The 23,661-nt window shown below is 44.3% G+C and overlaps 1 protein-coding gene across 3 annotated transcripts in view; it reads left to right on the top strand.

Moving 5' to 3' along the window:
* SART3 (spliceosome associated factor 3, U4/U6 recycling protein) overlaps positions 1-23,661 on the top strand; it is a 33,591-nt gene that overhangs the window by 1,888 nt on the left and 8,042 nt on the right. For 2 of the 3 annotated variants that reach the window (XR_010749359.1, XM_066370657.1), the window contains exons 2-12: positions 8,604-8,730; positions 9,602-9,706; positions 12,306-12,490; positions 13,565-13,670; positions 14,855-14,979; positions 19,757-19,912; positions 20,736-20,874; positions 21,323-21,430; positions 22,051-22,128; positions 22,255-22,313; positions 23,461-23,570. Coding sequence is in view for 2 of the 3 variants with exons in the window: in XM_066370657.1 (XP_066226754.1) it covers positions 8,604-8,730; positions 9,602-9,706; positions 12,306-12,490; positions 13,565-13,670; positions 14,855-14,979; positions 19,757-19,912; positions 20,736-20,874; positions 21,323-21,430; positions 22,051-22,128; positions 22,255-22,313; positions 23,461-23,570 (1,298 nt within the window). In the remaining variant the exon portion in view is untranslated. The remainder of the gene's footprint in view (positions 1-8,603; positions 8,731-9,601; positions 9,707-12,305; positions 12,491-13,564; positions 13,671-14,854; positions 14,980-19,756; positions 19,913-20,735; positions 20,875-21,322; positions 21,431-22,050; positions 22,129-22,254; positions 22,314-23,460; positions 23,571-23,661) is intronic. The other variant, XM_066370658.1, reaches the window with a different exon arrangement.

The following is a 23,661-nucleotide window of genomic DNA, read 5'->3' as shown; positions in this document are numbered from 1 at the left end:
GATTTTCAACTGGTGTTGAATCCAGCTGCAATGATTTTTAACATGTGCAGTACCTGGCTATTTAGTCTGGGGCACTGACCTCTTTTTCCTTAGGTTGTCAAATAAAGTGATAACAGCCAACACAACAATAGCTGTCTGGTGTGAATGAATCAGTTATGCTTTTTTTTTTTTTTTTGTCAGATTGGCAAAAAATACTATGTCTTTTGGTATGCTGCAGAATTTTAGTAATTAATTTATATGTGCCATGAGATGGGAAGGTTGAAGATTGCTGGTGTAGCTTGTCCCACTTATTACATCTGAATGTCAAAGGAACCAGTTGGGGTATACAGGTGGTTACCATTTTTGCTTTTTATAAATAAGCATGCCAGTGTTTATTCAATTTTTTATTTATTCAGCAAGTGCACTGTGATAATGGGTGCCAGGCTGACTGTGTCCCTGTCCTGATGAAAATCAGTTCACTTGGAGTTTACAATTCTGATAGGGGAAATAGGATGATCTGTTTTACTGGAAGGGGAAGCTTAGGAGCAGAGAGATTAAGTCCTTGGTGGAGGGTACCCAGTTTACTAAGGAGGAGGCGGAGGAGCAGTCTCCTGGGCACTGGTGTTCTGCAATTGCCTGCCCTGACTCAAGCCACCGGGGGTGGAATGTGGAGGTGACTACGCAAGATGGGATCTGGCAAGTGATGGCCTGGGGACTAGAATGGACTTTTCCCAGCCTCCTTCTCACCTTGTTCTGATCCCACAGCCTCTGGTTCCTGCTGTAATAGCTTTTATGGTGGAGCAGAGTGATGAATTCGCAATTCCTAGTTCTCATTCCTGAGTATAGTTTATGCAAACTCACAGTTAGCTGTGGTTTCTGTCCATGTAACAGAGGCAAAGCTTTGTCATCATTTGTGTTTGTCCTGAAACGGAAAGTGGCACATTGTGGTGCCTTACGAGGTATTTCAGCCCTCGGAGTCTGTGGTGTCCCGTTGGTTGTTACAGTACCTTCCTCACAGGGCTGTTGTGGACCTTAAGTGCCACAAAGTGTGTAAAGCTGCTGGCAGAGTTTGACACACAGTAGGTGCCATGCCAAGGCCTGCTTCTTTCTGCTTTTGCTGCCTTCCCATGGTGGTAGTGGTAGCGGATGTCCTTTCACAAGGTCTCTCTGTTATTTCTTCACCCCCACTCCAGGTCCGGTTTGTGCTGCTCGGGAGGTAGGAAATCAGCACACCACATTATGCATTGGCTAAGTTGCCTCTTTGTTGTTAATGGTGTTCTGAGAGCGAATGGAACAGCATGTCTACTTACTTGTCAGTGCTGCTTGAGCTCTGCAGAGCTGTCTCTAAGTGCATCCCAGTATGCATTTAGTGTACAGACTTTCAGAGCACTTCCCATATTTGCTATCTTCATTATTATTTGGGCCTAAAAATCAGAAATTTAGACCAAAAATCATCCTAGAGGCACTTCTACTTTAATGACTTTTCTACTGTTTCCTTCTGACTTACGCATGGTATTCACGTGAGGGACACTTGCATAGACATTCCTCACTCTAGTTAGTAAGTGCTCTTCCACCCCTCTTCTCGCTCAGAAACCACATTCAGACCCTGGTAAGTTGTGAGTTGGTGGGGTGACAGGGAGAACAGAGAATGTTTTTAAATGAGGAAAGTGTATCTTTCACAAACTTAATTTTTATTTTATTTTATTTTATTTATTTATTTATTTTTTACAGAGACAGAGAGAGTCAGAGAGAGGGTTCCTGTCAGACAGGAACGGAGAGAGATGAGAAGCATCAATCATTAGTTTTTCATTGCGCTTTGCAACACCTTAGTTGTTCATTGATTGCTTTCTCATATGTGCCTTGACCGTGGGCCTTCAGCAGACCAAGTAACCCCTTGCTGGAGCCAGCGACCTTGGGTTCAAGCTGGTGGGCTTTTGCTCAAACCAGATGAGCCTGCGCTCAAGCTGGTGACCTCGGGGTCTCGAACCTGGGTCCTCTGCATCCCAGTCCGATGCTCTATCCACTGCGCCACCACCTGGTCAGGCCAAACTTAATTTCTTTTAACTGTTGTTACTTGTGTGACACTTTTGACAATCAGTTTTGAAACGTCAGCTGTCATGATAGCCCACTTGAGAACCAGCCCCTTCCTGGTACAGGAGGAAACAGAACCAGTGGAGATTAGCTTACTTGTGTCCTGGCCTAGTACACTCCTTTTCAGCCCATCACATAACCATGGGTTGGGTTCAGTTGTCAAGTTGTTTTTGTTTTCTTTTTTTACAGAGAGAGAGAGTAAGAGAGAGGGATAGATAGGGACAGACAGAAACGGAGAGAGATGAGAAGCATCAATCATCAGTTTTTCGTTGTGACACCTTAGTTGTTTATTGATTGCTTTCTCATATGTGCCCTGACCGCGGGCCCTCAGCAGACCGAGTAACCCCTTGCTTGAGCCAGCGACCTTGGGTCCAAGCTCGTGAGCTTTGCTCAAACCAGATGAGCCCGCGCTCAAGCTGGCGACCTCGGGGTCTCGAACCTGGGTCTTCCGCATCCCAGTCCGACGTTTTATCCACTGCACCACCGCCTGGTCAGGCCAGTTGTCAAGGTTTTTTTATTTTTTTATTTTTTATGTTTCTGAAGTTGGAAACAGGGAGGCGGTCAGACAGACTCCCGCATGCGCCCGACCGGGATCCACCTGGCATGCCCACCAGGGGGCGATGCTCTGCCCATCTGGGGCGACACTCTGCTGCGACCAGAGCCATCCTAGCGCCTGAGGCAGAGGCCATGGAGCCATCCTCAGCTCCCGGGCCAACCCTGCTCCAGTGGAACCTTGGCTGCGGGAGGGGAAGAGAGAGACAGAGAAGAAGGAGAGGAAGGAGAGGGGGAGAGGTGGAGAAGCAGATGGGTGCTTCTCCTGTGTGCCCTGGCCGGGAATCGAACCTGGGACTCCTGCACACCAGGCCGACGCTCTATCACTGAGCCAACTGGCAGGGCCCAGTTATCAAGTTTTTTAAACAACCAGCAGGAGAACCTTGCTAAAAGTCTTTAAGTTTTTTAAAAGAATTAGTAGGTCATGCTGGTATCTGTAATTGTTTCTCCTTTACCTTTTTATATGTGAATTGATACATACAAAAACAGTTCCCTTCTGTAGATGATAAAGTATGGTAATCAAATGAACACCACCTACCCCACCACTCCTCTGCGAGTTAAAACTTCCTCAGTACTGTTGTGTGTACCTGTGGGCATCTCCGCTATGCCTTTGTCTTGCTTTGCCCCTTCCACCTTGCCCCTCCTAAAACCCAGGTAACTACTTTCTTGAACCTTGTGTGTTTCCTTTTGTTAGAAAACATGTATAGTTTTGCCACCTAAGTATGTATCCTTAAGCAATGTATTGTCCACTTTTGTTTGTTTTTGAGGTTTTAAAAAGTATATTATGCGATACGCCATCTCCTGGGACTGCTTTTCATCCAGCAGCGGGTTAGCGACCGTGTTACCTGACCGTGTTACCTGTCGCTGCAGTTTATTCCTTTTGGTAACTGTCCATCTGTTCTGGCATTGGGATTGCTATAGTTTTTCCGCCTATTACAAACAAGCTGCAAGGACATTGTTACAGTTGCACTCTGCTGCTGTTGAATGTGTATAAGAGTTTCTCTGCCTCAGTGTATTTCAAACTGATATCTACAACCAGTGCCACCTCTGTAATCTTTTTTGTCCTTTGTGGGTCTGTTTTCTGGGTGTTCTCTTTTGTTCTGTTGGTCAGTTTGTCTGTCCTGTGTCAATTTCATGGTCTAACTCATTATTGCTGAGACGTGGTACCTGGTAAGACTAATGCTCCTATGTGAATTTTAACACACTAGCTAGTGTCTAGGTTATTAAAGGTACTTTGTTAGATGGCAGAATGTTAATTGGATGAAGTGTAGGTAATCTGCTGTCTCTGGAGAGGGAGGTATTGCTGAAATGTGGCAGATGTTGGAAGAGTAGATACTAGTTTAGTTTCCATGTAGACTTAAGGTAATCCCATACCCTAATTTATTTGAAAGGTTTTTTAAAAATTGAATTTATTGGGGTCAGAAGCTTTTTAAAAAAAATTCATTTACTGAATTTTAGAGAGCAGGGAAGAGGAGGAGAGAGAGAGAGAGAGAGACAGACAGACAGACATCAATTTGTTATTCCACTTATTAATGCATTCACTCACTGGTTGATTCTTGTATGTGCCCTGACCAGGGACTGAACCCTCAACCTTGGTATATAGGGACAAAGCTCTAACCAAGTGAACTACCTGTCCAGGGCTGGAGTTGAAAGCTTTCTTAAGAAATGAAAGTTTTCATTTTGAGATCATTTTAGAGGCCCCTGCAGTTGTAAGAGATAATACAGAGAGATCCTGTGTACCCTTTACTCATTTTACCCAGTGGTAACGTTTTGTAAAACTATAGTATAATCTCACAACCTGGATAGTGACTTTGACACCATTAACGCACTGAACAGTTCCCTCACACGAATCCTTTCCTGTTGCCCTTTATAGCCACAGTTCTGGGCTTATGGGAATCACTCACCTTTCTCCCATTTCTAGAATTTTATCATTTCAAAAATATTGTGTAAATAGAATCATACAGTATATAACCTTTTGGGATTAGTCTTGCTCACTCAGCATAATTCCCTCATGACTTATCCACGTTGCGTGTACATTAGTCAGTTCCTGTCTATGGCAGAGTAGTATTTAGTAGTGTGGGTGTACCATGGTTGATTTATTATTATTCACCATGGAAGGACGTCTGGGCTGTTTCCAGTTTTGGCTATTAGGAATAAAGCAGTTATGAACATTCATGTTAAGGGTATTTGTGTTAACATAGGTTTCACATCTCTGGGAAAATGCCCAAGGGTCACTTTCTGGGTGATAACGGTAGTTGTGTATTGGATTTTATAAGAAACTGGCAAGCTGTTGTTTTTTTTTTGTTTTATTTTGTATTTTTCCGAAGCCAGAAACGGGGAGGCAGTCAGACAGACTCCTGCATGCGCCCGACCAGGATCCGCCCGGCACGCCCACCAGGGGGCAATGCTCTGCCCATCCAGGTTGCTCTGTTGCGACCAGAGCCACTCTAGCGCCTGAGGAAGAGGCCACAGAGCCATCCTCAGCGCCTGGGCAAACTTTGCTCCAATGGAGCCTTGGCTGCGGGAGGGGAAGAGAGAGACAGAGAGGAAGGAGAGGGGGAGGGGTGGAGAAGCAGATGAGCGCTTCTCCTGTGTGCCCTGGCTGGGAATCGAACCCGGGACTCCTGCACGCCAGGCCGATGCTCTACCAATGAGCCAACCGGCCAGGGCTCTTGAGCTCATTTTTAAAATTGGAGTCTTTGTTTATTGTTGAGTTTGGAGTTGTATTTTTTAGGTATTAGTCCTTTGTCAGATGTGTGGTTTATAAATATTTTTTAATAGTCCTTTACAGAGCAAAACGTTTTAGTTTTGATAAGGTTCTAATCTGATAAATGTTCTTTGTTTTTTAATCAAAAATCGTTGCTGGATTTTATCAAATGCATTTTCTGTATCAATTGATATCATGATTTTTTTTTTTTTGTATTTTTTCTGAAGCTGGAAACGGGGAGAGACAGTCGGACAGACTCCCGCATGTGCCCGACCAGGATCCGCCCGGCACGCCCACCAGGGGGCGATGCTCTGCCCCTCCAGGGAGTCACTCTGTTGCGACTAGAGCCACTCTAGCGCCTGGGGCAGAGGCCAAGAAGCCATCCCCAGTGCCTGGGCCATCTTTGCTGCAATGGAGCCTCGGCTGCGGGAGGGGAAGAGAGAGACAAAGAGGAAGGAGAAGGGGAGGGGTGGAGAAGCAGATGGGCGCTTCTCTTGTGTGCCTTGGCCGGGAATCGAACCCGGGACTTCTGCACGCCAGGCCGACGCTCTACCCCTGAGCTAACCGGCCAGGGCGATTTTTGTTTTTAAGCCTGTTGATAATAGTGGATTACAGTGGTAGATTTTCAAAGATTGAACTAACTAACTAGCCTTGCATATCTGGATAAATCCCACTTAGTTGTCATGGTGTAAAATTGCCGAATTTAGTTATGTAAGTTTTCCTCTCCACACTGGTAGCTGTAGCCCACTTAATTTTGATTTGTCGTATTTTTTATTTTCATTCAGTTTTATGTATTTAAAATTTTTGTGTGACTTCCTTTTTGACCCATAGATTATTTAGAAGTGTATTGCTTAATTTCTTAAGTGTTTAGTAATTTTCCTACTGATACTGATTTCTAGTTTGATTCTGTTGTGATCAGAAAATGTACTGTGTATTATTTCATTCCTTTTAAATTTGTTGAGGTTTGTTTTCTGGCCCAGGGTATGGTTTCAGTGAACAGACTATATTCCATGGACACTTTAGAAAAAAATGTGCATTCTACTATTGTTGGGTGGAGTGTACTCTTATGTCAATTGGATAGTGTTGGTTGATGGTGTTACTGAGTTTTTCTATATCCTTGCTGATTACCTCTCTAGTAGTTCTTTTAGTTGCTAAAATGGAGCATGTTGAAGTCACCAAAATAATTGTAGATGTGTTGGTTTCTTCTTATAACTATCAGTTTTTGCTTCATCTATTTTGGGGCTCTATTGTTTCGTGTGTACACATTCAGGATTGTTTTGTCTTCCTGGTGGATTGATTCTTTTATCATTATGTAGTGCCCCTTTTCATCTCTGACAATTTTCTTTGCTCTGTATGTGTTGTTAATGTGGCCACTTCTGCTGCCTTTCCATAAATGTTTGCATGGTATATCTTTTCCCATCCTTTCACCTGCAACCTACCTTTCATCCTTAAATTTGAAGTGAGTTTCTTTTAATCACCATAAAGTTGGGTTGTGTTTTTATCCACTCTGATAGTCTCTATCTTTTCCTTAGTATATTTAGATCATAGACATTTAAGGTAATCATTGATAGGTCTAAAGTCTGACATTTTATTATTTCAGTTCATTTCCTGTTTTTTTTCCTCAGCTTCCTATGGGTTACTTGAACATTTTTTATGAATCCATCTTGATTTACTTATAGTGGTTTTTAGTGTAGTATTGCTTAGCATAGTTTCTTATTTTTTTTTAATTAAAAGAAATTTTTTTTTATTTTTACAGAGACAGAGAGAGTCAGAGGGATAGACAGGGACAGACAGACAGGAATGGAGACAGATGAGAAGCATCAATCATTAGTTTTTTGTTGCGCGTTGCAACTTCTTAGTTGTTCATTGATTGCTTTCTCATATGTGCCTTGACTGCGGGCCTTCAGCAGACTGAGTAACCCCCTTGCTGGAGCCAGCGACCCTGGGTCCAAGCTGGTGAGTTTTTGCTCAAGCCAGATGAGCCTGCGCTCAAGCTGGCGACCTCAGGGTCTTGAACCTGGGTCCTTCCACATCCCAGTCCAACGCTCTATCCACTGTGCCACCGCCTGGTTAGGCAGCATAGTTTCTTAATGGTTGGTTGCTTTCGGTATTATAGTGCATTTGACTTCCTTATTATAGTGCTTTTGGTATTTGTATTTTACTGCTGAGTGAGGTGTGGCAGTCTCCTGTCCATTTATCCTCCTTTCTGTCCCTACTTTTAAATATCTCTGTTTTGGGTATCAGATAGTCTTAAAATTTGCTATCACATACAGCTTAGAAAACACAAGGAAAAGGTTTTCTGCTCTTCCCGTGATTATTTCTCCTGATGCCAAGATTTCTTTTTTTTTTTTTTTTTTAAATATGACACAGCTTTCTTTTATTTATTTATTTATTTATTTATTTTTTATTTATTCATTTTAGAGAGGAGAGGGAGAGGGAGAGAGAGAGAGAGAGAGAGAGAGAGAGAGAGAGGAGAGAGAGAGAGAAGGGGGGAGGAGCTGGAAGCATCAACTCCCATATGTGCCTTGACCAGGCAAGCCTAGGGTTTCGAACTGGCGACCTCAGCATTCCAGGTCGACGCTTTATCCACTGCGCCACCACAGGTCAGGCCCAAGATTTCTTTAATCGTGATTCCTCTCGGTTTGAAGAACTTCCTTTAGCTATTCTTTAAGAGTTAGTCTGCTAGTATCAAATTATTTTAGTGCCCTTTTGTCTCAGATGTATGATAGCTTTTTAAGCAAGTGTTTTAATTTATTGTTTTAACTTTTAGTTTGAAAAGTTTCAAATATAAAATAAATCCTTTATGTGCCTATAGCAACCTGTTGTCTTTCTCTTTTCTATCAGCAGGGTTGTTGTTGTTCTTTTTGTTTAGTAAAAGAAGAGCTATCCCATGTACCTGGCATATGCTAAAAACATGCTACTTCTAAATCATCTTTAAAATCCTGATAAGAACCTTATGAGTGAGAACATAGTAGCATCCCCATTTTAAGATAAGGAAAATGGAGGCTTAGACAAGGTAATGACTTACTTAAGGTCACACTTTGTGCTTATTTGTTTCATTAGAATATTTCAGAGAGAACCGAGTGTGTTGTGATAGGAATTCTAACAGACTTGGGAGAACTTGATTATAAGAAGCCCCTCTCATTGAATTTTTTCTCCCTTTCCTGAGGGTACAGATTTCTATATCAGAGGCTCTCCCAGACGTACATGTGCGTTGTCTAAGTTATTTCAGTGATGGCATTTTACATTTCACTTCTGTTTCTTGTCCTTTTAGCTGTCTATCAATGTCTATGACTATAACTGCCACGTGGACCTGATCCGGCTGCTGCGGCTGGAGGGGGAGCTGACCAAAGTGCGGCTGGCCCGCCAGAAGATGAGCGAGATCTTCCCTCTGACCGAAGGTAGCTCGCTGCCAGTCAGGCTGCTTCCATACGCACAGAATCTGCAAACTGTGAAATGCCCAACAGCAGTCTCTACCGTACTGTACTATGATTCTAGTGGTTTGATATTAACTGGAACTGTAAACCTTCTGTGTGCTGGGTGCAGGTTTTAAGAATTGAATTTCTGTGAACTGTGCAAGGTTGTGTAGTAAGGTGATGAAATGTTTGTGTGGGTGTTCCGCAGTAGGGTCCCTCCTTCCCCTGTGGTGGGGCGGTGGTAACGTGTGTGGGTGGCCCGCAGTAGGGTCCCTCCTTCCCCTGTGGTGGGGGCGGTGGTAACGTGTGTGGGTGGCCTGCAGTAGGGTCCCTCCTTCCCCTGTGGTGGGGGCAGTGGTAACGTGTGTGGGTGGCCCGCAGTAGGGTCCCTCCTTCCCCTGTGGTGGGGCGGTGGTAACGTGTGTGGGTGTTCCGCAGTAGGGTCCCTCCTTCCCCTGTGGTGGGGGCGGTGGTAACGTGTGTGGGTGGCCCGCAGTAGGGTCCCTCCTTTCCCTGTGGTGGGGGCGGTGGTAACGTGTGTGGGTGTTCCGCAGTAGGGTCCCTCCTTTCCCTGTGGTGGGGGCGGTGGTAACGTGTGTGGGTGTTCCGCAGTAGGGTCCCTCCTTTCCCTGTGGTGGGGGCGGTGGTAACGTGTGTGGGTGTTCCGCAGTAGGGTCCCTCCTTTCCCTGTGGTGGGGGCGGTGGTAACGTGTGTGGGTGTTCCGCAGTAGGGTCCCTCCTTTCCCTATGGTGGGGGCGGTGGGAATGCCTGTGGTTGGCCCGCGGTAGGTTTCCTAATCTCAGGCCACCCTGTGGTGGGGGCGGTGGTGACACAGGCGGCGCTGTTATCTCCTAGAGCTCTGGCTGGAGTGGCTGCACGACGAGATCAGCATGGCCCTGGACAGCCAGGACAGGGAGCGCGTGTACGACCTCTTTGAGAGAGCTGTGAAGGACTACATCTGTAAGTTCCCGCGGGTGTCCCGTAAGTCAGACAGTGTCACCTAGCATAGCCTCTGCTGCCGTGGAGTGTCTTGTGCGATGCTGCTACCCAGCCCCGAAAAGAGCATTCGTTTGTGGGTTTCAGTTGAAGACACTTGGTTCTAAATTTTTTTTTAATTTTAATTTTATTCATTTTAGAGAGGAGAGAGAGAGGGAGAGAGAGAGACAGAGAAAGAGAGGAGAGAGAGACAGGGGGAGGAGCTGGAAGCATCAACTCCCATATGTGCCCTGACCAGGCAAGCCCAGGGTTTCGAACCGGTGACCTCAGCATTTCCAGGTCGACGCTTTGTCCACTGCGCCACCACAGGTCAGGCTGAAGACACTTGGTTTTAAAATACAGGCATCCCTCATTCTATAGCCCTTGGCTTCATTATAATTCACAGATACTTTTTTTTTTTTAATTGAAAGTTGTGGCAGTTCTGCATCAAGCAAGTGTATCAGGGCTGTTTTTTCCAGCAGTCTCAGGTTACAGTTAGCATTTTTAAACAATAAAGTATTTTTTTAAGTTAATGTATGTAACTTGTTTTTTTAGACATAATGCAGTTGCATACTTAATGGACTATAAGATAGTATAAACATAACCCTGAAGTGCACTGGGAAACCAAGAAATTCGTGAGCCTCGCTTTATTTCAATACTCGCTTTGTTCCAGTGGTCCAGAGCCGCAGGTGCGGCACCTGTGGGGTGGGCCTGTGCAGGGACAGGGCAGGTTTGTCATGAGTGGGTGAGAACACTCACACCCAGCGCTCATCTGGCAGGAGGAGTTTCCACGGTGTTTCCAGATGACTGAGGCCACCTTTTACACATTAAATAGGTTTTCAGAGGTTTTGGACAGAACCTTCTGTCACCACAGAGCTCTCCCTGGTCTCCTGGCGCTGATGTTTTACCAGCGTGCACGAAGTGCAGACTTCACCCTCCCCTGTTGATTATGAGTGCTCTAAATATTTTCTCTTTGTATATTGGGGACTACATCAGACAGTGCCTTGGACAGGATGTTTTTAAAAGCCTTAAAAATGTTTCCCTTTTTGGTTAAACACCTTTCTTCCCCATCTGATTGTCCTCACTCCCACTGTGGGCCCTTCCCTCTGTGAGAAGCATCAGGACTTAGAAGCTAGACTGCCCTGACAGAGAGAGTTTCTCATGGATCTTTACCAGCCAGGAAGAAGATCGTTTTTATCTTTTATTATTCAGATAGTGAAAATAATAGGTGTTTTGTGAAGATAGAATTGTACCAACTGTGCTTTTCCAAGCTATCCTTATGCCTCTGCTCAGATAATGCCGCCCCTGTGGCCTCTTAGAATCTCTGACAGTTCCAGATGCCTGATGGTCCCGTGTTTGCTGCTGGGCCTGTTATCTTTCCTTAGAGAATCAGGGTACCATTAACAGAACCAATTCTCTTTCTCCAGAATCATTTGTCTTTCCCCAGTCTGTGATGTTTTTGGTCCTTCATGGCTATGGCCCTTTGACTCTTCAGAGCTTTTGAAAATCAGGTTCCTTGGTCTTTGGAGGAGCCTCGTGCAAAGGCTTCTTGCCTGTTTCAGAACCTGGGATCTAGTAACACAACCTTTTGTGTCTCAGTCATTGTAGACTCTAAACCCTTGAATTTTCAGAGTTTAAGATATGTTCATAATATTTTGCCCCTCTCTAAATATTGGGAGGAGCCATGATGCTAACCTATTGAAAATGACCTTTTCTTAGAGAGGAACATTTCACAGACTCCTATGAACTTGACCTACCCTCACTAAGGCTTTGCCTCCCGGAGCTGGCTTGTTTCCGTTCATTCTGCAGCCCGTCTGGCGGCTCTGAATTGATGAACGAGACTGAGTGGCTCAAACTCCGGCTGAGTTCTTTAAATAAACTTATTTCAGTGAAAAAGGAAAACAAATAGTAATCCTCAGATTGGCTTCCATGTCTTTCTCGTATTTTTATTTTACAAAGTTAGTGTATAGGCCTCTGAAATTATTTTGTATAGGCAAAACTGTATAATAAGAATTGATGTATTTAGAAAGAGTTTAATTCATTAGTCTGGTCTTAAAGCTGTGGGAGTGAATATATACAAAGTTTAAAAGGAGTGGAAGAAATGGCAACCAGGCCTTTTGTTGTTGTTTAAACATCATTAAAAGTAGAGATTTAAAATGTACATTTCTAATAACAGGATTGGTGCTTTTGATTTTTTTTTTTCATTATGAGGAGTTTTTAGGTTTTGAAATCTTTCTGAACATTGACTCAGATTTGTGACTATTTTCATTGAAATCCATTACTGGGTTCCCTCAGTTTTAATAAATAAGTTTTATAATGACGGTCTTTTAACACATTACCATCTGCCATATACTATTTATTCAGTAGGGTCTCAGTGATTATGCCTGGTAGGGACATTGTTTAGATGTACTGTCCTTTTCAGCCTGCAGTGTTAGTATAGGTAAATTGGGATGCTTGTTGATGATGCTCTTGCCTTTTTGCATGAATGAGTACTTTTATGGCGGGCACATTTCTTTTGCTGTGCATCAGTTTTGATATTTGCATATTTCATATTGCAAACTAATAGAACACTTCTTATTTTTAGGTCCAAACATTTGGCTGGAGTATGGCCAGTACTCAGTTGGTGGGATTGGTCAGAAAGGCGGTCTAGAGAAAGTCCGCTCTGTGTTTGAAAGGGCCCTCTCATCTGTCGGTTTACACATGACCAAAGGATTGGCTATCTGGGAGGCTTATCGGGAGTTTGAAAGTGCGATTGTGGAAGCTGCCCGGGTAAGTGCCCCGTCTCCGTGACCAGGGCTTGCCTTTCACCCCGGGCTATCTTTGTAAGTGCTCTGGGCCCTGGGAAGAACGCAGATAGTAAAATGGTCTTTGCCAGTCCCTTAGCGTGCGGGCAGTGGGATAAATGAAAATCAGTTGTCTTTGTGGACTAGCAAGAATGATTTCTTTGACTATATAAAGCACATGATCCTATAGTTTATTCCCGATATGTAAAGTACTACTGTTTCAGTTAATGGTTCCAGGATAATGTACGAGAATAATCATGTCACTACCCTCCCCAAAAAGACATGTCTAATAATAACTGTGAGAGAGTTGATTGACTCTATCATAATTGCAGTTTTTAGACTACAGTTTATAGAATTTGACAGTTCCTCTCCACTATGTTCATGAGTGTGTACACAAAGTTATTTTTGATACATAGTGAAGCCCTCTAAGAGTCAGATCATTATTGTTAAAGTAGCCCAGTCCCATCTTGGATTATGGCCCTGTTAAAACTCAGCAGTGGTGCCTTCAGCTCGCCCTGACCAAGGCACCAGGCTGACTCCTTTGACTGACATTTGTGGCTTTCTAGTGTCAGGCATAACCATGGACTTTGCTCCCATGCTGCCCTCAACATTCTTGTATTTTCTGGCCACCATACTTTTACTCATGATGTGCCTCCCACTGGGAGTCACTTTCCTTCTCTCGCTCCCCCTGGAGAGCCTGCAGGTGCAGCCCACAGGCCAGCGCCTGTAGGCATCTTTCCTGAGTTCTTCTCTTCATAGTAAAATGCCCTAAAAGCCAGCTGAGAGCAAGCCACACTACTACGGTATTTGTGACACTTGGCTTTTACGATATTCTGCTTCATTACAGTCATTTGCATATGTTGCTTATATTCCTTCTTGCTTTCTACTCATAACACTTAGTGGCAGAAACAACTTTTATTTTTGTACCTCTTACAGCATTTGACACAAAACCTCACACATAAGAGGTCATAATTTTTTTTAGTTTGAACTGAAATGTTGAAAAAATTTTTGAGGTAGGAAGAACCAAAGTTTGTCATTTACTACGAATTTGCTTCTTTAGCCCATAGCTGGCTTCCTTTCCCCTTTTGACCGGGAACAAACCTTTGATTCACAGCTGGAGAAAGTGCACAGTCTCTTCCGGCGACAGCTGGCGATCCCACTCTATGGTAAGCGAAACTGACACGTCAAGAACCAGCTCTTCGTGGTTTTAAAATGCTTGGAGTATGTCATGTAGTTGTGCCTTTCCCAGCATCCTGTGAGGCAAATGTGGCCAGCATTCTTATCACTGGACAGTGTCACTGTGGACATGGCACTTGGCCAAAATGTATCTCGAATTATTAATGCTCAAGTGGGTTATAAGGGTCAGTCATTATGACATTGTTGGAGAGGCAGAGAGGGCGATCTGAAAGGAATAGGTAAACTGAGTCCCTGTGTTTTCTGGGGAGACTTTATATAATCAGAGTCCCATTCTGAGCATTTCCCCCTGAGGAGTAATGTCTTTCATGACGGGGGGTATTACCTGGGCCCGTATCAATTTTCTGAGGGGTGATGTGGTTCAGGAGCGCCGTCGGAAGGACGGATTTGTGTCTGAATTTCCTAGGGGTTTTGGCTGAGTGTATTTTGGCAAGCTGAACCTGGAAGGTTCTGGAGCTTGAGCGGCACAGCGCCGGGGCATTTCTGAGTGAGAGGCCCTGCCACCTGTTTATTCCTGAGGCATGGCAGGCCCTGTGCCCGCTCACAGCCAATGGGCAACTTTATGTGAGCCCAGGCGTTATCTCTCCTTTTACTTCATAGTTTATTTGGATTTGATTTAACAAATTATAAAGCATCTCTCCAGGTGAATCCTTGGGTGACATGCAGACAAGGCTAGGTGGAGCTGGCTGTGGATTCCACCTCATGCACGTGCCAGCGTGGGGTAGCTGAGCAGAGGGGGCGAGTGAGAACTGGAGCCAGACTCCAGGGCTCAAAACCACGCTCTACTGTTTCCTGTGATAGTTGATGTCACCCTCAGTGCAAAATGGGGGATCCAGTAGAACCTACATCACAGAGTTGTGAGGATCAGATGAGTTAATGGGTGTGATAGGTTAGAATCTAGAAAGTGACAGGTAAGTGTTGTTAAAGCTTCATTAACTCAGATTAATTAATTGGCAGGACTGGCTGGGACGGTGCTTTGAGACAGTCTGAGGCCAAGTCTGAGCTTAGCAGAAGAGCTCAGGATTTGCTCAGTCAGAGCTACAGCGGCTACAGATGTGGGAGGGGCTTGTGGTGCTCGGGTCTCATGGTTTAATCTATGTTTGGGTTGATAAAACCCAGTGGCAACACCCACGGGGCTGAATCCATCTTTCAATAGATATGGAGGCAACATTTGCCGAGTATGAAGAATGGTCGGAAGACCCAATACCAGAGTCAGTGATTCAGAACTATAACAAAGCACTTCAGCAGCTGGAGAAATGTAAACCTTATGAAGAGGCACTGGTAAGTGTTGGCTTCTTCTATAGTAAACTTCTCTCTGTAAACCTTTTCCTAATCTATAGTTGCAACTAAAAAAGTATCTTTGAAACTTGTTTTATTGTGAAATATATAGAGTATATAATTGCATACTACAGTTTACATACTAATAATAAAGTGCACATCCATGTACCCACCACCCAGGTTAAGAAATAGAACATTGCCAGTACCTTAGAAGTCTCCTATGTGCCCCTCTCCGATTGCCTCCTCTTCCCTCTCCCGAGAGGTAATCACTTTCCTCACTTTTGTGATACTCATTCCCTTGCTTTTCTTTATATAGTTTTACAACCTATCAACGTATTAAGTAGAATATTGTTTAAATATTGCTTGTTTTTGAACTTGTATATAATGGAATCATGCTGTGTATTTTCTTTCATTCAACATGTTTTGGGGTTTTTACTCATTGAGAAGTATGGTTGCAGCCCATTTGTTTTGCTGTAATGTTGTCTGTATATGAGTAATTTATCCATGTTCTTAGTTGGGTGGTTTGCAGTGTCTGCTAGGAGCAGCAGTGTTGTTAGGAGCAGACCACTGCACATCTCTCGTGGTTCACATGGGGAAGAGTTTCTCTGAGTGTGTACTGAAGAATGGTTTTTTCCAGGTTTCCAGTTTATACTCCTACCAGCACTATCTGAGATGTCTCATGCCTTTGCCAACCTTGGATATTGACATACTTAAATTTAGCCAATCTGCTGAGTCCAAAACTGTTGTTTTATTTTGCATTTCCCTGATTACAAATGGAGTGGAGCATCTTTTCACATCTGTTGGCCATTCAGATCGTCTTTCCTGGTGAAGTGCCTGTTGAAGTCTTTGGCACATTTTCCTTTTTTTTTTTTTTTTCCCATTTTTCTGAAGCTGGAAACAGGGAGAGACAGTCAGACAGACTCCCGCATGCGCCCAACCGGGATCCACCCGGCACGCCCACCATGGGGTGACGCTCTGCCCACCAGGGGGCGATGCTCTGCCCATTCTGGGCGTCGCCATGTTGCGACCAGAGCCACTCTAGCGCCTGAGGCAGAGGCCACAGAGCCATCCCCAGCGCCCGGGCCATGTTTGCTCCAATGGAGCCTTGGCTGCGGGAGGGGAAGAGAGAGACAGAGAGGAAAGTGCGGCAGAGGGGTGGAGAAGCAAATGGGCGCTTCTCCTGTGTGCCCTGGCTGGGAATCGAACCCGGGTCCTCCGCACGCTAGGCCGACGCTCTACCGCTGAGCCAACCGGCCAGGGCACATTTTCCTTTTTGTTTATCTTTTTATCTAATTGATTTGTGGGGGGCTTGGAACTTAATTCTTCCTTTTGGTTGTATATGTTGCAGGATCCCCCCCCCCCCCCCAAGTTTGTGGTTTGTCTTGTAAAAATGGCATCTTTTTATGTCAAGTTATAATTTTAATTTAGTTGAATTTATCATTCTTTTCCTTATGGTTTGTGCTATTGTTATGCTTAAGAAAGCTCTCCATATTCCAAAGTTATTAATATATGTAGCTTTATTTTCTTCTGAAAGTTTATAATTTTGTATTTCATGTTTCAGTCTCCATGTGGAATTGGCTTTTGAGTGTATGAGGCAGGGCCCAGTTTTGTTTTTCCATGTGAAGAACCAGTTGTTGTAGCACTGATTCTGAAAGTTCCATCCTCCCCTCGCTCACGTGCAGGCCCACATCTGTGCAGATTAGCCGTGTATGTGTGTGGGGCTAGTTCTGGCCTCTCTCTGCTGTCCCCCTGGTTTATGTTACTGTGTCATAATGGTGATCATTTTATAAGTTTTGATCTTGGGTGGCATGAGTCATTTCCTTTTTGTTCCTCTTCAAGAGAGCCTTGGCTTTCTTTAGCTCTTAATGCTTTCATTGGATTTAGAATCAGCTTTTCAAGTTCAAAAACCTATTGAATTTTTCATTGGAATTGTGTTGACTTTGTAGATCAATTTGGGGAACCATTTACACCTTTTAAATGTCAAATCTAATCTGTGAACATGGCATAAGCCTCTGCTGTTTAAAATAGGCCTTGTCTTTCTGTGAAGTATTATAAATTTATAAATTCACCTGATATTTTGAACACATATTTCTACATGGTATTTGATGCTATTGAAAAAGATCTTTTTAAAGATTTTCTTTTCTAGGCCCTGGCTGGTTGGCTCATTGGTAGAGCATCAGCCTGGCGTGTGGAAGTCCTGGGTTTAATTCCCAGCCAGGGTATACAGGAGAAGCGCCCATCTGCTTCTCCACCCTTCCCCTTCTCATTTCTCTCTATCTCTCTGTTCCCCTTCCGCAGCCAAGGGTCCACTGGAGCAAAGTTGGCCTGGGCACTGAGGATGGCTCCATGGCTTCTGCCTCAGGCACTAGAATGGCTCTAGTTGCAATGTAGCAATGCAATGGGCAGAGCATCGCCCCCTAGTGGGCTTGTTGGGTGGATCCCGGTCGGGTGCATGCAGGTCTGCCTCTCTGTCTCCCGCTTCTGACTTCAGAAAAAAACAAAGAAAAACAATTTTTTTTCTAGTTGTTCCTTGTATATAAAATGTAATTTGTTTTTTCTTATAATAGTTTATCTAATTTGCTAGATTCTTACTAATATTAATTTCTGGGTTCTTTTGGATTTCTGTGTTGACAGTATTTGTGGGTTTGTTTTAAACAGTATTATTTGTAAGTGGCATCTCCCCACCCCCCACCCCCCATCTTGCTCTTACAACACGTTTAACCTTATTTACCATCCTTGGGCTCAGTCCCTTGATCCTGTGTTTCTTGCCTTTCTGTTTGCTTCGCAGGCATCATTGTTGATTCTGCATCATGCTGTCTGAGTTCACAGGTGCCACGTGCACAGCCGCTTGCTTTCCTCCTCCTCCTTCCTGCAGCCTAGACCTGTCGTCTGGAATCACTCTTCTTTTGCTTGAAGTCCATCCTGTAGAGTCTACCATACTGGACATGCTAGTAACAGATTTTCTCAGTTTTTGCTTGGAAAGGTTTTACTTTTTGCTCCCCTTGGAAGTAAATTTCCCAGCATATAGAATTCTAGACTGACAGTTGTGTTCTCTCAGCAGTTATATCTATACCTTTGTCATCTGGCTTCTATTGTTGCTGTTGAGAAGTCAGCTGTCAAACTCTTGCTTCCTTGAAGGCAATCCTTATTTTCTCTCTGGCCAATTGTAACATCTCATTGGCTTGGTTTGACGTCCTGCAGTTGCGTTACAGCAGGTCCAGGTGTGGGTATTTTGTATTTATCCTGCATGTGGTCTGTTGGGCTCCTTGGCTTTCTTTGTCTTGGATCTCTCTCATGGCAGAGTGAGTGAGAACACAGATGTTGAGAGACAGGCTGCCTCCAGTTTGAATTTTAGCTCTGCCACTTAGCTCTCTGATTTTGGGCTAGTACTTAGCCTCCTTGTGTGCATTTGACTTGAACGTAAGATGGGGATAGTTATGACATGTGCCTCATAGGATTGTTGTGAAGATCAAAGTCTTACTGTATCTTAAACCAGCAAAAGCTTAACCTTCACTTAAGTTAACCATCTTCACTTAGATTTTGTCCTTAGTGTTTCTTTATCAGTTTGTTGAGATTTTCAAGATTATTTTATATTTAATCCAGCAGTTTTAGTTGTTTTCAGTGGTGGAGTGTGGATGGGCAACTCGTTTGTCATTATTACTAGGAACTGAGGCTCTAAGGCACCATCTTTCTATGTTCAGAGCCCTTGGGCTCTCTCGCTAGCCTGTGTATTCTCCCACTCTCTCTTTTACATGGAAATGATTTGTAAGTAATTGTACTTCACAAAGCTTCATGAATGACTTTCTTAGCCAGTTCAGTTTTGTTTTGACTGTTAGAATGTGGCTGAAAAGAAAAGTTGAACAAGAGGATTTTGTCTAAAAAGACTTTTGATCGTATTTCTGGATCAGTAGACAAACGGCATATTTTTTCCACCTTCTGCATGCACCTGTGCTCTGGCAGGACCTGATTCCTGGGAGAGAAGCCTGAACCAGTGAAGGGGTGTGGGTGCATCGTCTGCACTCAGTAGTAGGCCATGCAAATAACTTCTGTTTTGGAAGGATGGCTCATGTTGGTCATTGGCAAAGGTGTTTCTCTTTCATTCAGTTCCTGACTGATGGGAGATTTTTTTTTTTCAGGCAGTATCTCTGTTTTTATCTTTTAAAATTTTTTTTTGTATTTTTCTGAAGTTAGAAACAGGGAGGTAGTCAGACAGACTCCTGCATGCGCCCGACCAGGATCCACCTGGCATGCCCACCAGGGGGCGTTGCTCTGTTGCAACCAGGGCCATTCTAGCGCCTGAGGCAGAGGCCATGGAGCCATCCTCAGCACCCGGGCCAACCTTGCTCCAAGGGAGCCTTGGCTGCAGGAGGGGAGGAGAGAGACAGAGAGAAAGGAGAGGGGGAGGGGTGGAGAAGCAGATGGGCGCTTCTCCTGTGTGCCCTGGCTGGGAATTGAACCCGAGACTCCTGCATGCCAGGCTGATGCTCTACCACTGAGCCAACCAGCCAGGGCTCCTGATGGGAGATTTAAATTGCCTGTAGACTAGGGATGATGGATTTAGAAAAGGATTTAAATAGCCTTTGTAGCTATTACCTTGAAGAGGCACTTTGGATTCTCTCTCTGCCCATCAAATTATAGATCCCGATGTCCAGAGGTTCTGAGAGTGGGGTTTGGTGATTCTGACCTTTGTGTAGCAATCTCCCCAAAGTTTACTAAGATGTGTTTCCTGATGGTACCAAGTAGCTCATTTCAACTTCCTTGCTGTTCTCCTTTGCCCCAGTTGGAAGCAGAGGCACCCAGGCTGGCCGAATATCAAGCATACATCGATTTTGAGATGAAAATGGGCGATCCTGCTCGCGTTCAGGTGATCTTTGAGCGTGCCCTGGTGGAGAACTGTCTTGTTCCAGACTTATGGATCCGTTACAGTCAGTACCTAGTAAGATAACTGTTCTGATTTCATTTTATTTTTACCAATTTGGGATTTACTTAAAATCAGTAAGCGTGCTCAGGGTTAGTCGCATGCTGCTTGTCTCTGCTCATTCTCGTTTTCCCTTCACCCTCCTTTTCTTTGTCGGCGCATTTAGGAAGTTCTCCTCGGGTCTTAAGTTATTTTAAACTGATTAATAACTAAAAAAATTGCATAGTCTTACTGTTGAGGCTTTTATAACAGATTAACTTTTTTTTAACCGTTTATTTTGATGTAATTGCATAAATGTGGACAGATTAGTAAAATGAACGTCATGTACCCATCACCCAGCTTCAACACTTCCCTAACGGTACTAATGTAGTTTCATCTGTATCCTTATCTACTTTCCCCATTCCATGTTATTTTAAATGAAATCCAGAAATCTCATTTTCTCGGTAAAATATTTCAATATGTATGTATAAAAGACTTGAGTCAGATCCAAACAAGATTTTTACATTAGGATTGGCTGATGTTCTTGAGATGATTTTAATCTATAGGTTCCCCTTTACTTCCCCTCTTCCCTCCCTCCCTCCTTTCCTCCCTCTCTCCCTCCTTCTCTCCCTCCCTCCTTCTCTCTCTCCCTCCCTCCCCTCCTCCCCTTCTCCCCTCTTTCCCTCTTCCCCTCCAACCCCTCCCCCCCCCCCCCCCCCCCGTGATTTCTTGTTGAAGAGACCTGTCACGAGACATTTCTAAGGAAATATCCTTTGTCAGTTGGTTGTGCTGGAACTGTTTCATGGTGGTGATGTCTTACCCATAAACTTTGACCTCCTAACCCTGGAATTCTTTATCATAGGACCGGCAGCTGAAAGTGAAGGATTTGGTTTTATCTGCACATAGTCGTGCAGTTAGAAACTGCCCCTGGACAGTTGCCCTGTGGAGTCGGTACCTCTTGGCCATGGAGAGACATGGAGTTGAACATCAAGTGATTTCTGGTGCGAATGTTTTTATGGGAAGACTTCAAAGCTTTTTGTCCCAAGTTAGAAGTTAGAGATATGACAGTTATTGAATCAGTGTTCCCCACGGTGTTACTTTGGAGTAGCAGACAGTAGTGACAAGAAGTCTCTAAGTGGGAGGCAAACTGGTTGTGTTTTTGGCTGTTTAGAGCTTTTTAACACGCTAATATTTATTGTGCTCTTCCTGGAGTCTTTCTCCACTTACTTGACTTGGAACTCTTCCTGCCTCCTCTAGAACAGTGTACTCAGCACTCTAGTGGCTTTTCTTTGGAACATTTTCTTCTAGCTCATTTCACTTTATCGCATCATATTATTGTTAAATCATGTAGTATTTTATAGTCAGCAGAGATTTTGATGATAATCTTGATAACTTTATACTTGTTTCTTTTTGAATTGGCCGCAAACACTTGTTTTTTTCTTCACCCAGTGACCTTCGAGAAAGCTTTGAGTGCTGGCTTCATTCAAGCCACTGATTATGTGGAGATTTGGCAAGCATACCTTGATTACCTGAGGAGAAGGGTGGACTTCAAACAAGGTATTTCAGTCCTCAGCTCATGTGCTCTGTGTCAGAACTGTACTTTTTCTTAATGTGGCTTTTGGTGGGAGGTTCTAGTGGCCCAGATACGTGGTGATTGGGCAGGTCAGCCATTGTGCCCCCACCCCCAGTTTTAGCTGTGCTTTTAACAAGTCATGCGGTGGATTGTAAAGGAAGGGACTTCTCTCCCTTCTATGTATCTGGACTGGTTCTCTGTATGAATCTGCTGTGTTTCTATTAAATCTTTGAACCTTTGCAGTATTCCTCTTCCTTTTTCCTTCCTACCCCCCGAAAAGAATAGCAGCCACACATTACCCTCCCTGCCCCCAGTCTACTTGTTCTTTCACGCTCAAGCATGTGGCCTTCAGCCATTCCAGAGGCTGGGGAGACCCTCGCATGGCACCATGCTTACTGTTGTCCTTATACTTCCTGTGATGTGCTCTGCTCCAGTGTCTGTCTCTCTCCATCTGTGTGATGAGGGCAGGGCTGACAGTTTTGTCTGTCCCCAGCATCATGCCAGGTGGCACAAATGGCCCTGGCAGTTTCAGTGTAGGATTAAAAAAAACAACAACATGGTATGTGGTTTTATAGAGTCCTAATCCCTCTGTTGCACCCCCCAGACTCCAGTAAAGAGCTTGAGGAGCTGAGGTCCGCGTTCGCTCGTGCTTTGGAGTATCTGAAACAGGAGGTAGAGGAACGTAAGTATGGCTTCAGCCCTCTGCTCAGTCCCGTTGTGTGTCCTGTTCTTGGCTGATGCGCCTTTTCAGGCAAAGGCTCTCTGTCTCAAAGTTACTTTCTAATTTTGACTGATTCCATTTTTAAAGGTTTCAATGAGAGCGGGGATCCAAGCTGCATGATCATGCAGAACTGGGCCAGGATTGAGGTAAATGTCTTTCGACAAGTCTATTGGCTTCACCCACCTTTGAAGGACCATTGTCTAATAGTGTAGCTGAAGTTGAGTCAGAATCCCAGCTGGTGGTCTAGGATCTGAGGACCCGTGTTCTGTGCCTGGCTTGATGCACATTTGTTTATATCTTAGCTGCCAGAAAGAAGGTGTGCAGCAAATGTCTGGATGCTGGCGTTCACTCATGGCTGTTTTTCTCCCTTGCCCGGGGCCTCGTTCATGAGAGAGGGGCAGCTGCTTGCCAGGCAGTTTACCTGGTGCTGGGAAATGTGGTGACCCTGGTCCCTGCCCTAGGAAGGCTTCAGTCTAGTGTGGAAGACAGATGACTTGACAGATAATCGCAGGATATGATGAGTTGAATGTTGTTATTGGGCCACGGTCCCAATAACATGGACATGGAACCTGCCCTTGATCAGCTTATAGAATTGTAAAATTCTAATGTTTTATTCTTTGAGGGGAAGTAGGTCACAGAAACATTTATCAGGTAGTTTCTGGATGGGACGTTTGTGTTGTAATCATTTTAGAGATGAGGCAGCTGAGGCCCAGAGAGGGTAAGTAACTTGCCCAGATCACTCGGTGGAGCTGGCATTTGCTTCTAGAAAGGTCTTTCTCTGCGCTGCCTCTCAAACACTTGTAGTTCAGTTTGATAAAAATAGAAAACAAGTGACTAGTTAGAACTGTTGTAGTGCCCATGGGCTCCCACTCTGTTCTCAACAATGGCCATAGGCAGGCCCTGGCTGAGTGGTTCAGTGGATACAGCGTTGTTCCAGCACACCAAGGTCATTGGTTCAGTTCCCCGTCAGGACACATATGAGAAGCAATCACTGAGTGCACAATTAAATGGAACTAAGTGGAACAACAAGTTGATGCTTTTCTCTCAAATCAAAAAAAAAAAAAAAAAAAAAAAAAAAGCATAGGCAGACAGCTTGAGGCTTGTCACTGCAGAAAGGCCGAAGTGATTGGGTTGGGCCTGTTACTGTGGAGGGTGGCCTAGGGAACATCCAGGGGTTTATGTAGCTGATAGTTAAGGGATGGCTTTTTTAGACATGTCTGCTTACAGTATGTTTTGTTGTTGGTGTCATGAAGTTCAGGTGCTTTCCTAACTGGGCCTTCTAATGCATCTTAGGCTCGACTGTGTAATAATATGCAGAAAGCTCGGGAGCTCTGGGATAGCATCATGACCAAAGGAAACGCCAAGTATGCCAACATGTGGCTTGAGTATTACAACCTGGAAAGGTAATGACCTGGGGTGGGAGGCGGTGTTTGGTTCGGAGTAACCTGTCTTCAGTCCTGGCTGACCTCTGTTGGCCTGGGCTTGCTCTTGACG

Source organism: Saccopteryx leptura, chromosome 2, assembly GCF_036850995.1.
Source record: "Saccopteryx leptura isolate mSacLep1 chromosome 2, mSacLep1_pri_phased_curated, whole genome shotgun sequence".
Classification (NCBI taxonomy): domain Eukaryota; kingdom Metazoa; phylum Chordata; class Mammalia; order Chiroptera; family Emballonuridae; genus Saccopteryx; species Saccopteryx leptura.
This window is presented reverse-complemented; position numbering and strand designations above follow the sequence as displayed.